The following is a 15,460-nucleotide window of genomic DNA, read 5'->3' on the forward strand; positions in this document are numbered from 1 at the left end:
TTTTCTCTGTCAGTATTTCCTAGGTTGTTTTCCTTAGTACAACAAAATTGTGTTCATTATATCATGGTTCTCACTGCAGTGAGTCCTGGAAGTCGACAAAATTATTGTAGAGGCCCTGGCCGGTTGGCTCAGTGGTAGAGCGTTGGCCTGGCATGCAGGAGTCCTGGGTTCGATTCCCGGCCAGAGCACACAGGAGAAACGCCCATCTGCTTCTCCACCCCCCCCCCTTCCTCTCTGTCTCTCTCTTCCCCTCCCGCAGCCAAGGCTCCATTGGAGCAAAGTTGGCCTGGATGCTGAGGATGGCTCCATGGCCTCTGCCTCAGGGGCTAGAATGGCTCTGGTCACAACAGAGCAATGCCCCAGATGGGCAGAGCATCGCCTCCTGGTGGGCGTGCCGGGTGGATCCCGGTCGGGCACATGCAGGAGTCTGTCTGACTGCCTCCCCATTTCCAACTTCAGAAAAAAAAAAAAATATATATATATATATATATATATATATTGTAGAGAAGCCATGACTCCAGTGGTAGGATTCAAGTAATTTAACAATTGGTTCTCTGCCTTAATGACGGTTCTAAGTATAAAAACATGATATACCAAAAGGTAGTTTATTATTTCATGCACTTAATACTTAAAGAAGAACAAAAAAGAGGTACACAAAACTAGATTATAAGAAAGAGTTCTAAAATATTAATGAAAAAATACTAAATAATACCTGACCAAAAACAATAAAACTGTTACTTAAGATATTTCCATATTGTTGCTGCTTTTTTTTTTTATTCAGTGAGAGGAGGGGAGGTGGAGAGTTAGACTCCCACATGTGCCCTGACCAGGATATACCTGGCAAGCCCACCAGGGGGTGATGCTCTGCCCATCTGAGGCATTGCTTAATTGCTTAACAACCGAGCTCTTCTTAATGCCTGAGGTAGAGGCCATGGAGCTATTCTTACTGCCTAGGACCAACTCACTCCAATCGAACCATGGCTATGGGGGGAGGGATGGAGAGAGAGAAACGAGAGGGGCAGGGGTGGAGAAGCAGATGGGCACTTCTCCTGTGTGCCCTGACTGAAAATCAAACCCTGGATATCCTCACACCAGGCTGATGCTCTACCACTGAGCAAACTGGCCAGAGCCCCATATTGCTTCTTGATTGGCTTCCTCACTTGCAATTTTTTTCACCATGGATGGAATAAACATTACTATAGGCATTTAGAATACAGTCTTGTGTAGATGAATGTTAGAAAGGAGTAAGGAATGTAAATTTGTAATTTCCACACTGGGCAGCTGCCCAGGCACCCACCTTAGAGACAACCCTGATTACAAGTGCCATTTTAACAACTGGTTTGCCAAAGTCAACAAAAATTATGTATCGGTTCTGCTGAACCACTGCAAACTGGCTGAATCCCACCACATGGTGGGGCAAAAGTAGGTTTACTGTTGTTAGTATGCAAAACAAACTTTATTCTTGTATAATTATTTATTAATTGTTTAATTATTTTCCATATAAACAACTATAAACCTACTTTTATCCCACCCTGTATATATTTTTTTCAAAAGAAGAGGCTAAAATATTACAACGATGATCAATATGGGGTTTCACACATTTTTAAATTAGTATTATAAGTGAGGAAAGTTGAGGCACCTGAGGATGCCAGAATAGTTTTTTAAGGGGGAAAATCAACCCTTGAGTTGGTTTGTTGATACTATGCCAAAATAACTAGTTTAACAGATTTATGTTCCCTGCTGAACTAACTAGACTTCTGGCATCACCTAGAGACAGCCGCAGAAGTCCAAACACTTGGAGTGGGATGGGGTGACTTCTAATGCAGAGCACTTGAACATCGAGTCTGCATTCAGGAGTGGAAGGAGAAGGGCCCTTCACCCATGGAAGAATGAGTTAAGACTTTTCTGGATGCTTAGTTAAAATTTTTCACTTAAAAGTTATCTGGAGAAAGTTGATTTTTTTTCAAGCAATATATACATAAAAAAAAATACATAACGCAATCTTAATATGCTGGAGAATACCCCATAAATTACCACTTTTCTTTCCAACAGAAAGAGCTGGGCAGGAGAAGGAGGGGGTTTTATTTTTATTTTATGTCTAAAAGAGAACTTCGGAATATTAGCCAACTAATCATAAGTACTTTTCTAAAACAACTGACCTGGTTTCAAACTGTTACAGACTCTTTAACAGAAACAGAAATGGAAAATTGGGGAATGGGATGGGAGGCTAATGAAGGAAGACTGTTTTTATTCCAAAAGAGAATTTAATGGCACTCTTACTTTCTTTTGTAACAGTTTAAGAGTTAACAGAGTAAAGGATTTGGAGGACCCTAAATACTACAGATAATTAAAATAAGAATTTTTGATATCAGACTAAACTATTCACATTTTTCCAGTTTTAAAAGTTTGGAAAATTAATTGTTACTTTGGAGAAGATGAAAGGAATTTCCTTTAGGATTAATAATTGAGAAAGTGAATTTATAACAATTGAGAAAAAAATAATATAATTAGACTGAAATTTTTAATAAAAAATTATCTTATCATTTATTTAAAGAATTGTGAATTTAGCCTGACCAGGTGTTGGCATAGTGGATAAAGTGTTGGACTGGAACACAGAAGACCCAGGTTCAAAACCCTGAGGTCGCTGGCTTGAGCACAGGTTCACCAGCTTGAGTGCAGGGTCACTGGCTTGAGCGTGGGATCATAGACATGACTTCATGGTCACTGGCTTGAACCCAAAGGTTGCTGGCTTGAAGCCCAAGGTCACTGGCTTAAGCAAGGGGTCACTCACTCTGCTGTAGCCCTCTGGTGAAGGCACATATGAGAACCAATCAATGAACAACTAAGTTGCCACAACAAAGAATTGATGCTTCTCATCTCTCTCCCCTCCTGTCTGTCCCTTTCTCTGTCTCTGTCTCACAAACACACACACACACACACACACACACACACACACACACAAAGGAAATGAACTTGTGAATTTAGTTCATGCTTGTTTGAAAAAGATTTAATTGTATTGGCCTCAGAAAAAGATAAAACAATACTCTTTCTTCGTGTTCTTAATTTTATGAGGTTCACTTAAAATATTAGAACTGATTACCATGAGAAATTTAGGATCAATCAAATCACCAATATTTTATGATTGTTTGTCATAAAGTTTTGAAAATCTTTAAAGCAATCAGTCTATTGGAATTGTAATGTTGAACTCTGTGACTAAGACTGTTCTTGCCTGTACCTTCTCTCAAATGTTGTTTTAGAGGGTGCTAATTTTGGATATAGGGTTTACTGCTCATGAGAAATATCTTTTCATTTGCCTGCACATTTTCTCTGTGTTTATTTTTCAGATGCAAATACTGTGACAGATCCTTTAGCATATCTTCTAACTTGCAGCGGCATGTTCGCAACATCCACAATAAGGAGAAGCCCTTTAAGTGTCACTTATGTGATAGGTGTTTTGGTCAACAAACCAACTTAGACAGACACCTAAAGAAACATGAGAATGGGAACATGTCTGGTAGGTAATCAATCAGGTTAGAAGGAGATAGTGACTTTTTTTTTTAATATAAAAAGATAATCTATCTTCTCTCATTCTTCTGATAGAGAATAAGCCATTAACTAGTATTTACCAGCTGGCATGTGTGTGCGGAGCCAATCTGCACAACCACAATTCTTTCTAGAAAATTAAGGCAGGGACTTGGGGGTGGGTAAGAAAAGAAAAAATCTCTATACAAGGTATAAATCTTTAAGGAATGGGCTCTGGCCAGTTAGCTCAGTAGGTTAGAGCATCACCCCACTACACCAAGACTGCCTGTTTAATCCCTGGTCAGGGCACACGTGGGAAATTAACACCCAGCTAAGTGGGCAACAAATGAATGCATGCTTCTCTCTCTCTCTCTCTCTCTCTCTCTCTCTCTCTTTCTAAAAAAAGAAAGAATAATCATATAACTCTTTAAGGACTGCATTTTCTATGAGTCCTTCCTGCACTGTGCAGGCGCATTGCTTATTATCTTGGAGGACTGCTCCTTAGAGCTGGACACTGTTCATTTCCCTCAGCCAAAAGTCTAATGATCATGGTTTAAAAACATCAGGTTTTAAGGACAAACATCTAATACTATATACAAGACTGACACCCTTTTTAAGACTGTGCAGACTTACAGCATGCTATTAAGATTTTCTAGTTAAAATTATTTCAGAAATAAGTTAAAAATTTAATGTATCAAAGTTGCATACTTACTTGTTGATCCAGATTATCATTTTATTAAGTTGAGGGAATTTCTAACCTCTTGATTATACTATTGTGATGAACTATTAAATTATAGATGTTCTGTGGGCAAGATAAACAGCATGAAGTGAATGTTAGTGTAATGTTTGATCACATACAAAGTGTAAATTTATGGAAACCTTATAAGATCTGGTGATGCAGGTATTATGATTCTAATTTGTTTTTAGGTAAAGAGGCTCAAGGTCATCTAACATTGTCCTCTTACTACTGTACACAGTCTAAAGTCTACTCACAGCTTAGCCCACCAAGTCAGAGCGCAGGATTTTCAGCATGCTGTCAGTCTTTTTTGGTAACATTCTATAGCACAGGAACAATACATACATACTAACTGTGACTAGGACTGAGTGTCATTTCTTCAGGCAGAATCCATTTAAGATCTATTATTTGCCTCACCCTCTCTCCTCATTGTATGAATAAATTGTTACCATGTCACAGGGAATTAGAGGAAGCTAGTGGGAAAAACAACATCTTTGGGAGACTACCTCATGATTCCAATGGTTCAAAACATTCCCCAGGGGACTTCCATTGGTATGTGTGCTATCATAAATTAGGACAGCTTTGACCTCCTAAATTTACTATTATTATTATTCTAAAGAGCCAGTTTGAGGAAACAGCACTGATCTAATGAACAAGGAATACAATCCCAAGTAAGTCGCCATATACAGAACAATCTGTCTCACTGAGGCTTCTTGCCCTCAGGTACCGCCACGTCATCGCCTCATTCCGAACTGGAAAGTACAGGTGCGATTCTCGATGACAAAGAAGATGCTTACTTCACAGAAATTAGAAATTTTATTGGGAATAGCAACCACAGCAGCCAGTCTCCCAGGAACACAGAGGAGAGGTAAAGCTGCCTTCTTTACTCTCGGGTTTCTGAAATGAACGTGTTTTCAGATACTTTGCTATGTTGACTTTTGTGGCACTGCTATCACTCCTACCACCGACTGGTATTTATTTAGAGATTAAATACTAAATGCTCTTTTAAGCACTTCACCTGTATTAATTCATTTAATCGAATCATCTTAATTACCTTATGAGGTAACAACCATTATTATGTAAGTTTATCTTTAAAGGAATGAAGACTCAAAAGTTATAAAAAAAAAATGGCCAGAAGTTACATTAAGTGAGAAGTGGGATTCAACTTGGGCTTTCTGGTTCTGGAGCCTAGGCTTTTACTGCCAATCTGTTCTGCCTCTCTTGATACTTGATAGCAAATTAGAATATTTTATAAAAACTTGCCAGGTAGAAGGGAACAGTATCACAGGGATTCATTTGAATCACTGGTCAACAGTGTTTATTATTATGTAGCATATGTTGTATATATTTTAGATAATATAATATGACTCTATTCTAAGACTTTATGTATGACTGTATGTCTGTACATATTTATATATAAAATGCCCATTGAGTGTCATACACATGTCTTTTTATAAGCCAGTTAAGACTTGAATAAGATTTTATCACTACCTCATATGCTGTCAGATGGATGCCCATATAATTCTGGCATGTTTGTTTCAGTGGATATGAGCATCCTTACTTTTAGTTACCTGGTGAACTAGATTCCTCTTGTCATTATCAACATTAGGCACTTATGGCTTAATTAATAAAGAAAAACTTTTAATGCTGATAATAATAAACTTATCTAGTGTTTTACACTTTATGTAAGGTTAATGAAACATAATTTTACCAAAGCTACTGGATTTTTCTTATCTATATGTTATAATTAAATATATGATACTGGAAACTAGATTTTTCTAAGCATAATTATCCAATGGTCTATTAAATTAAGATACTACATTTGTAAATTTTCAACTTTTAGATCTTATCCTGATATTTAACTTTAATTTATACATATTTTAAAGTAATATGGAATTACTTAATAAAAGTACCATTATTTTTCATCATACAAGTATTATTGTCAGTGTTCTCTATTATTGTTAGTGTTCTTTATTTTTGATAATTTTAGATAATTTTTCCAGTAAGGCAAGCTTCAGATAAACGTTATTTCCCAAGATAACATAAAATACATGACCACTTCTGTCTTTCAACTTGTATCAAAAGTGTATCAAAGGAAAAAAGGAGAGATGTGATATTAAATGGAGCTTCCCAGCCTCTAAGTATAGCTGTATCTTTTCTTCTCTTAACATTTGTATGTGTGTGGGGAGGGGCAGAAAATCAGAAGTACAAAGTAATAAGAAGTAAGAAAGATAACAGTCTTACATTTTGATGATATTTTCATGATGCAAATAAAAAATTAAACAAAATACATCATTTTCTAGCCCTTAATTTGAGATTTGTGAACCTTGTAGCTGCACTATATGGCTTCAACATGCCAAACAGCACAGAAGTAAGGAGATTGAGCATCTAACTTCCCCCTCCCGTCTCCTGTCAGACTAGTTGTGATGAAGAATTTATCCCCCTTAAATTGCCACATTTGAAAACACAATTAACAAATAGGTTTTCTTAATCATGTTGGCTTTGTTACTTTTGGTTTTTATCCATGCACTCTTTTGTTCTTTTACTTTTTCTTTCATTTTTTAAAATAATAATTTCAAGCTATTTAAGCTAGCAAGTTGGCAGTATAACTGGAAACTAATAATTTATGTCTGTGCAAAACCTATTTTCATCATTCTTTGATAAAAGAGGTTAAGAAATTCTTGAGTAAAAAACAATAATGATGGTATAACTTTTGCAAGTTAAATGGATTTTTTGCTATGTGCATCTGTCACAGTCAAGATTATTTTATTTATTTATTTTTTGCACTGGAAACAATCTTAATTGCACTCTTTTTTAATGTGGGAAAGTGATAGATTTATCACTGGTACATGATTTTTCATAATCTGAAAAATAGTTACATATCAAAATTATACATGACTGTAACAATCACTTAGGTCTCAGCAAGTTTTTTGAACTAGTAAATAAGTAAAGAAGGAAGACAAAATGGAAAGATTCTGAACGATGAGGGAAACAGGACACCTCAGTTCCTAAGCTGATTTCATCTCGAATGAGCTCTCTGAATGTGGGCAAGTGTCTTCATTCCCTGGTCATATAACTTTAAAAGGAGATGATTAGGAGATATTATTCTTTAGTTCAAAATGATTTATAATTATTTTGTAACTTAATTTCAACTTTTAAATCTTACCATGACATTTGACTTTAATTTATACATATCTTAATGTTTACTTTAAAGTCTGAAAAGTTTATCCTACTTTTCATAAATGCTTTCAAGTATATTAAGCTAGGATGTCTATGTAATTAAGTCTTTTTATAATTAAACTTTTGAAACACATATTGCAATCCTTGTAAACACAAAATAAAATATTACAAATGGCTTTTTAAAATATAAACCTACCTTTTTATTATTATTTAACATGCTTGCTAAGTAAGCTTCAAACTGTATTTGTACAATTGTATTTTTAGATTATTTCCTACCCTGATATTATCGTGGGAATATTTTACATTCAGGTCATCAAGGATCATTTGGAAATGGTGCAAATAAGTGAGCCCTCAATGGCTTCCAAGTCTGAGCAGATATCTAAGTGGTATAGTAGACCACCAAGTTTGCCTAGAAATGTCTAATATTAGTTGGTCCTTAGCGCTACCTTAATATATTTTTTTTAACTCTTAGATTCACTTTAGACATGTTTTAGACCCTTTTGTCAATGTTGCTCAGGGATATGAGTTTTCCGAAAATCTATTATTTTAAATGGTGGATACTTACATGCTGATTTAGTAACATTATGTAGAAAAAACATGTGTGCTTTTTATATCAGATATAGCAATATCATTTATCAGGCAAAGGCCTGATAAGGAATAGGAGACTGAGATTGTTTTTCCAGTTCTGCTAAAGGCTCCATCTGTAATCTGAATAATCACTCAATTATTTTTTCTTCATTTTCATGTTTGTGAGATTACATTATTTTCCCATGGTTGTCATAAAGCATAAAACAATAAAAAGTTACTATCAAAGTTGTTAAAAATCTAAACTGTTGTTAGGAAGACACACTAATAAAACTAAATGCATGTTTGAACATGAAACCAATAACTGGTTTCTTTTTCTTTTTTCTGCTTTTGAAAGAATGAATGGCAGTCACTTTAAAGATGAAAAGGCTTTAGTGACCAGTCAACATTCAGATTTACTGGATGATGAAGAAGTAGAAGATGAGGTGTTGTTAGATGAGGAGGATGAAGACAATGATATTACTAGAAAAGCAGGAAAAGAAACAGTGACAAGTAATTTGCATGAAGGAACCCCTGAGGATGACTATGAAGAAACCAGTACACTGGAGATAAGCTGCAAGACGTCTCCAGTGAGGTAAGTGCCCTGGGGGACAGTCAATAAGCAAGAGTAGATACACATGGTTACAGTTCCTCTGGTTCTGATCTTCCTTTAGAGAAATATTTCAGATGATAAGCGATTTGTAAGTAATAAATCATAAAAATTCAATTCAAATTAACAAAACATATTCAGTGGATTAAGTTTAAATAGATGAAAATAAGATGGCTATCAACCCAACCCACAAGCATATAGATATACCAGTGTTTGTGAAACTGATTTACCTGAGGTAGGGAGGATAAATCACACAAGTGCACAGTCATTTATTTAGACTCTACCTGAAAAACTTGAAGAAAAATAGAGATCCACATTATCTAATTCATCCCATAATCTGGTGTGTTATTAGTCCAATATTACTGAGATAAATTTCATTTCACTTGATATATATGTAATCTATATAGATGATAGATTCTTAAATGGAAAAATTAATCAACTAGTTAAATGGATGGGAATATTATATTTTTATATAGATAGTGAGTGCTAACTAAATATTATTATAACTGGTTTTATTTTAAATGGAAATGATAAATGCATGAATTCTGTCTTCCCTGCATTGCTGATTTCACATGTCATTGACTTTACCTCTTTATCTCAGATATATGCTTGCATTAGTTATGAAAAATCTTGAAAGAGATCTATTTTAAGATACAATACTTGTAAACCTCTTAAAGCTCCCAATAATTGATGCATGCTACTTTATACTGCAAATATAATATACGATTCAACAACTGTATAAATTCAAATAAAAAGTGATTTGGTTGCATAACATACTGAAAAAGAAAAAAAATCCTCTGTACTTTCCCATTGGTTCATTTTAGGTATAAAGAGGAAGAATACAAAATTGGACTTTCTGCTCTAGATCATATAAGGCACTTCACAGATAGCCTCAAAATGAGGAAAATGGAAGATAATCAATATACTGAAGCTGAGCTCTCTTCTTTTAGTACTTCCCATGTGCCAGAGGAACTTAAACAGCCGTTACACAGAAAGTCCAAATCACAGGTATATATTTTCCAGCAGTATAGCATCATGGTGACATTGTGCCTTCGATGCCAAAAGGCAGCTGCTCTATTTTTGCAGTAATCTAGAATCTGATCAGGTTCAGCTTTACTCAGAATGTTCAAGTCTTTACTTTCTATGACCGAATCTAAAACAGCCAATATGGCAATTAACGTGGCTGCATTCTGCACAGAAAGTTTGTGACATACCCTGTCCTATAATAATCATTCCTTCATTTCACAGTTCTCTTTCTCTTGTATTGATTGATAGTCCATAGTGTTTGCTTGTACCTACTTGTGTATTACATCAGAATTATTTTCTAATTGCTTTGTGTCTATAATTTTTGTCAACCTAATTATATTTTAAGATTTTTGGAAAGTAAGCCCTGGCCAGTTAGCTCAGTGGTAGAGCATCAGTCCAGCGTATGGATGTCCCAGGTTTGATTCCCGGTCAGAGCACACAGAGGGAGTTGAGAGGGGCAGCTGAGATGGAGCATTGATATGAATGAACACTCGATAGACACTGAATTAATGAATAGTGCCCAAGTTCATTGGGCTCTTAAAACACTCTATCAGCACTATGGTAACTAAAATAAAGCCATTTAAGGATTCAAAAATATCAATTAAGAGAGCCTCAGTTCTTTTATCACAAAAAAAGGAATTCAGTAGTTTTGTATAATATCCACACTCAACTAGATTATTTACTCAGGTCAATTAAATTTCCTGTTATTACCATATTTTTTGGTCACTTTGATTGAATTATTTGATTCATTAATCCATTTTGGAGGTGGCTTGATATATCAAACCAAGTGACCATCTTTACTTGTACATTTGGAAATTATTTTCTATTTGGCTGAAAGTTTTGGGCTGGTCTTAAGAGCAATTGTGGTCATATCTCAACTAAGATGGGGAAAATATTTTGCCAATGGGATAAGTTTTTGAAAACTCTAAGAGATCATGTATGGTGGTAGGCAAAATAAATGTTCTCTCTGAATTGAAGCAAAAGGAATGAACCTCAACATTGGAGTTGCCAAGCTCCATGGACTTGAGAACATAACATTGTAAGTATAGGTACCATTTCTTCACTGTAGAGTGGGATGAATATTGATGATATTTAAGATCCCCTCCTGCTCTATGAATTAATGGGGATACAAATGAATTGTTCAGTCTCTAACATTAAAATTAAACTAGTCAGAGTATACAACATCTCATTTTCACTTAGAGGCAGCTATAAGAGGTGGCCAGTATATTTTTAAACCCTTGACTTGCCATTCTTCCTTCCTAGCTGATCAGAGATACTGGGGGATACTGGTTTTATTTTCTTTTCTTAATTTTAAAAAATATTTTAAAATATATTTGATTATATGATATAATCCTAAAAATTCCTTAAACTATGATAAGTGAATAAAAAGCAGAAGGGCCTGAAAACCTAGAGATAATTGATATGATATATTTCAGTATCAGCCTTTTGACATAAAGTCCCTGCCTATCTGAGCTAACAATTATTATCACAGAAATAATAGCATTTTGCAGTCCTAGCTCATATTTTTATTGTTACTTGATATCATATATTTCGGTTTGAAATGGTCAGGCCTTTGTGCAAACTGACTGTCTTTCATGAGACTATTTATTTGATTGTTAACTTTCACTTATGTGCTGGCAGCTTATTCTTGTGCATGATAATTTTTTTCCTTCAATTACTGAAAGGCAGATGTTGTTTGTCATTTTCTATAGTATGAGTAGATTCAGATGCTTTACTCAAAACATTCATATAATTACTCTGTGATTTTTATAGTATGGAGTTTAACATAGTTCACCAACACAACAGTGGCTACATTCTACCTGGAATCTTCTCTGAAAAATCTTGTCCTACAAAAAAAATTAATATTATGAGTATAGGTACTATTTATGTTAGGTACACTGAGCTAAGCACTTTATATAAGTTAGTGCTTGGGATTCCTCCACAATGCTTAGAAGAAAGTTTTTGTTCATTATTATCCCCATTTTATATGAGGAAAGTGACCTTGAAAGGTTAAGCAACTTGCCAAAAGTCACACAGCTAGTTGAAGTTAGAAGCCGGATTAAAACTCAGGATTCCCAAATTTTCTCTGCACACCCTTTCAGCTTTCCAAATATCGGAATGGGTTTTGTTAAAAACCATTTCATAATAGTTTTACCTTGACCTCTAAAAGTAGGAGCATAATTAGAATAGGTAGTTTAATTTCAATGCTCATTTCACACATACTTTATACAAAGGATCAGCACTCCGTATTATTTATATTTGATTCCCTGGGACCTAGCACAGTGGCTAGAACAGCATAGAAGTTGAAGAAATATTTCTTCTATATTTACTGATATTTTGTAGAGGTTCAGAAGGCAAACTGCATACAATAAAAGTCAAATGTGTACATTTGCAGCAATGACCCAGCAAATCAAAATCAGCCTGCAAGGGCAGATTTTCTAACTGAATGCCATGATTAAGGAAGAAACCACAGACCAGCCGCATGTCTCAGCATGACTCCCAGAGATAAAATTCTGCTTAACAACAGAGGCATTTTGTCTTTGTTTACAGACAGTGGAATGTCTTTGGCAGGACTTTAATGATTCCACTTCAGCAGCATTTTGACAAGCAAGTTTAGCAATGGATGAGACCAACAATAGCAAATCAACAGTGAAAAGTTCACTCCCAAGTCAAGACCAAACATTTCATTTGAATATTTTACTTGGCAGCCAGTGAGGGATTCGCTGAACAGTTAATTAGAATCTGACATGATAATAGGGAGGAAGAGCACTTCCAAATGGCACTCTGCGCACCTACTGCTCACAGACAATGGAGCACTAGCGGGTCAGAACGCTGTTGCATCTTGCATTTTGTTTTGTTTTTTGATAATACTGACTTGATCTACCTCAGCTTTCAAGGTGTTTGGGTGTCAGCATTCAATAAGTCAATCATGGAAGAGAACTGGAAAAAAAATACTGGATTAAAAGATAGGCAGAAATAAGTTTTCATTATGCCTCCATCACTAACTAGTCGGTGACTTTGGGCAAGTCGCTTCACCTTCAGTGCTCTCAGTTTTACAGAGCGGGAGTTCATTAAACTGTTTCTTCTACTAGATCACAGTGCTGTCAAGGCAGGTCTATATCTTATATACATTTGCAATTTCTGTCATAGTTACACAATGATATGTTTGGTGAGTTTGAACGTGTGCATGAATGGTGGATGTGTGATTTATTTATGGTTGGGGAGCAGGATGACTCCCATTTCTTAATGGAGGCACTAATAACATTTTAGGTAAAATAATTAATGGTTTGTTCTGTAGATCATATTACTGTTTTGGTCTCTGGGCACTGAAAGCCGGCAGTAACTCCATGTCATTATAACACACACACACACACACACACACACACACGTCCTACACTTTTCCAAACACACCCATGAGGGATGCTCCTACTCAGAAGCCCTTGTCTTTCTAATATGCATCAATATAATGTTCTTCAAATTAAAAGTGATGTTTTTCAAATGCCATTTACTGGGTCTCTTCTTTTTACTTCAGGCATATGCTATGATGTTGTCACTGTCTGAGAAGGAGTCCCTCCATTCTACATCCCACAGTTCTTCCAACGTGTGGCACAGTATGGCAAGGGCTGCCGCGGAATCCAGTGCCATCCAGTCCATAAGCCACGTATGACATTTCCAAGGTTGACCAGAGTGGGACCAAGTCCAACAGTAGCATGGCTCTTTCATATAGGACTATTTAAAAGACTGCTGAGCAGAATGCCTTAGAAACCCGAAGGGTCACTCCTTTAAAGTCTGGTGACCTTAAACTGATTGATATATATAAAAAAGAAAAAAGAAAAAGAAAAAGAAAGAAAGCAAAAGAAAGAAAGAAAAAAGAAACTATTTATTCTCGATATTTTGTTTTGCACAGCAAAGGCAGCTGCTGACTTCTGGAAGATGGATGCGACTTAAAATGATTCAATGAAAAGGAAGAACTTTCTGGGGAAAAGGTATCTTCCAGTTCACCCTGCCCTAGGGAGTTTGGGGGGGGTTGAGAGGGGCAGTTGAGATGGCAGCATTGATATGAATGAACACTCCATAGAAACTGAATTCTGTTGTTTTTTTTTTTTACAAGATCACCTGACACATGATTGGGAACAGTTGTTTTTAATTACAGATTTAATTTTTTTTTCTTTGTTAAAGTTTTATGTAATTTAACCCTTTGAAGATGGAAGTTGTTGGATGAAATGCACACTCAATTATTATAGAAACTGATAACAGGGAGTACTTGTTTCTTATTAACTTTTGCCTTCTGAAGTACATTGTTTAAGATTAGGGAGAAAGGGTATGTGTATATTGTAAACTATGGATGTTCAATGCTCAAAGAGGTTAAGTCAGTGAAGTAACCTGTTCATCACCAGTATTGCTGTACCACTACACTAATAAATGTTTGACAAATCCTTGTAATAACATCTTTATTTTAGACAATCATGTCACTGTTTTTTAATGTTTAATTTTTGTGTGTGTGTGTTGCGTGTATCATGTATTTATTTGTTGGCAAACTATTGTTTGTTGATTAAAATAGCACTGTTCCAGTCAGCCACTACTTTCTGACGTCTGAGGCACACCCCTTTCCGAATTTCAAAGGACCAAAGTGATTTGACCTGTGTATTGGGGTGCCAGATGGTGTTTGGCTTTTCTTAACATTCCTTTTGTTGTTGTTGTTGTTTTGTTTTCCTTCTTAATGAGCTAAATACGAATAGATGCAACTTAGTTTTTGTAATACTGAAATTGATTCAATTGTATAAACGATTATAATTTCTTTCATGAAAGCATGATTCTTCTAATTAAAAACTGTACCCCATATTTTATGCTGGTTGTCTGCAAGCTTGTGCGATGTTACGTTCATGTTAATCCTATTTGTAAAATGAAGTGTTCCAGACCTTATGTTAAAAGAGAGACGTAAATAACAGACTGTATTCAGTTATTTTGCCCTGTATTGAGGAACCAGATTTGTTTTCTTTTTGTTTGTAATCTCATTTTGAAATAATCGGCAAGTTGAGGTACTTTCTTCAAATACTTTGTACAATAGAAACTGTTATGCCTTTCAGTGCATTACTATGGGAAGAGCAACTAAAAAAATAAAGACTTACCAAAATGCTTATTTTTCCCACTGTGTGGTGTTTTTCCTTCTAATGTAGTTTCCCTTGGGGATCCAATGATTTAAAGACAAGAGGTCTGAGGCCTTGATGCCCCCCAAGGTACGCGGACTGTACAGCATGTTCATGTTGCTTGCAGATGACACCGGGGTAGCCCTTGGCCCATGAGGAGTTGGGATAGCTCCTGCTCATCTTCAGAGTTCGCACTCTCGTGCAACAGTGCCCATCCTTGCTATCGCTCCATGTCCACAGCATCTGTTAGTTCCGACAGAGCCACCTACAGGTTTTCTACTCAGTACTACATAGTGCATGCCAGAGGAGGTCTTGCTTTTAATTGAACAAATACTGTTAACTGATTCACAAGGGAGAAAAAAAAACCTATTAGTTTTCTATTTTCCTTTTAAGTCTTTGTCCATGGATAAATGATCACTTTTTTATGGTTATAGACAGAAGACAGAGACATAATTTTTGTGTTTTCTTTTTTTACTGTGACAAGAAAAAAAAATTCTTGTATATTGCCACAAAATTTTTAAAATGATCAGTTAGCAGTTGCTCCATATTCCATCAGGTTTCATCTATGATTTCTTTAATTATTTCAATTTTATTGAAAATTTTCTACTTCTCACTTATGTAAGTAATAGTATTTTAATCTTTATGATCATTACTGCATTGGCATGTTTATATATG

General features: G+C 35.6%; 1 protein-coding gene across 15 annotated transcripts in view; it reads left to right on the top strand.

Moving 5' to 3' along the window:
- The window catches only part of MECOM (MDS1 and EVI1 complex locus), a 701,730-nt gene extending 686,952 nt beyond the window's left edge, over window positions 1-14,778 (top strand). For 14 of the 15 annotated variants that reach the window (XM_066241043.1, XM_066241046.1, XM_066241044.1 and 11 more), the window contains 5 exons: window positions 3,345-3,514; window positions 4,982-5,126; window positions 8,361-8,597; window positions 9,437-9,620; window positions 13,171-14,778. In XM_066241043.1, coding sequence (XP_066097140.1) covers window positions 3,345-3,514; window positions 4,982-5,126; window positions 8,361-8,597; window positions 9,437-9,620; window positions 13,171-13,305 — 871 coding nt within the window. In that variant the 3' untranslated portion in view covers window positions 13,306-14,778. The remainder of the gene's footprint in view (window positions 1-3,344; window positions 3,515-4,981; window positions 5,127-8,360; window positions 8,598-9,436; window positions 9,621-13,170) is intronic. The other variant, XM_066241049.1, reaches the window with a different exon arrangement.
- Window positions 14,779-15,460: the final 682 nt, after the last annotated feature.

This window comes from Saccopteryx bilineata, chromosome 8 (genome assembly GCF_036850765.1).
Source record: "Saccopteryx bilineata isolate mSacBil1 chromosome 8, mSacBil1_pri_phased_curated, whole genome shotgun sequence".
Classification (NCBI taxonomy): Eukaryota; Metazoa; Chordata; class Mammalia; order Chiroptera; family Emballonuridae; genus Saccopteryx; species Saccopteryx bilineata.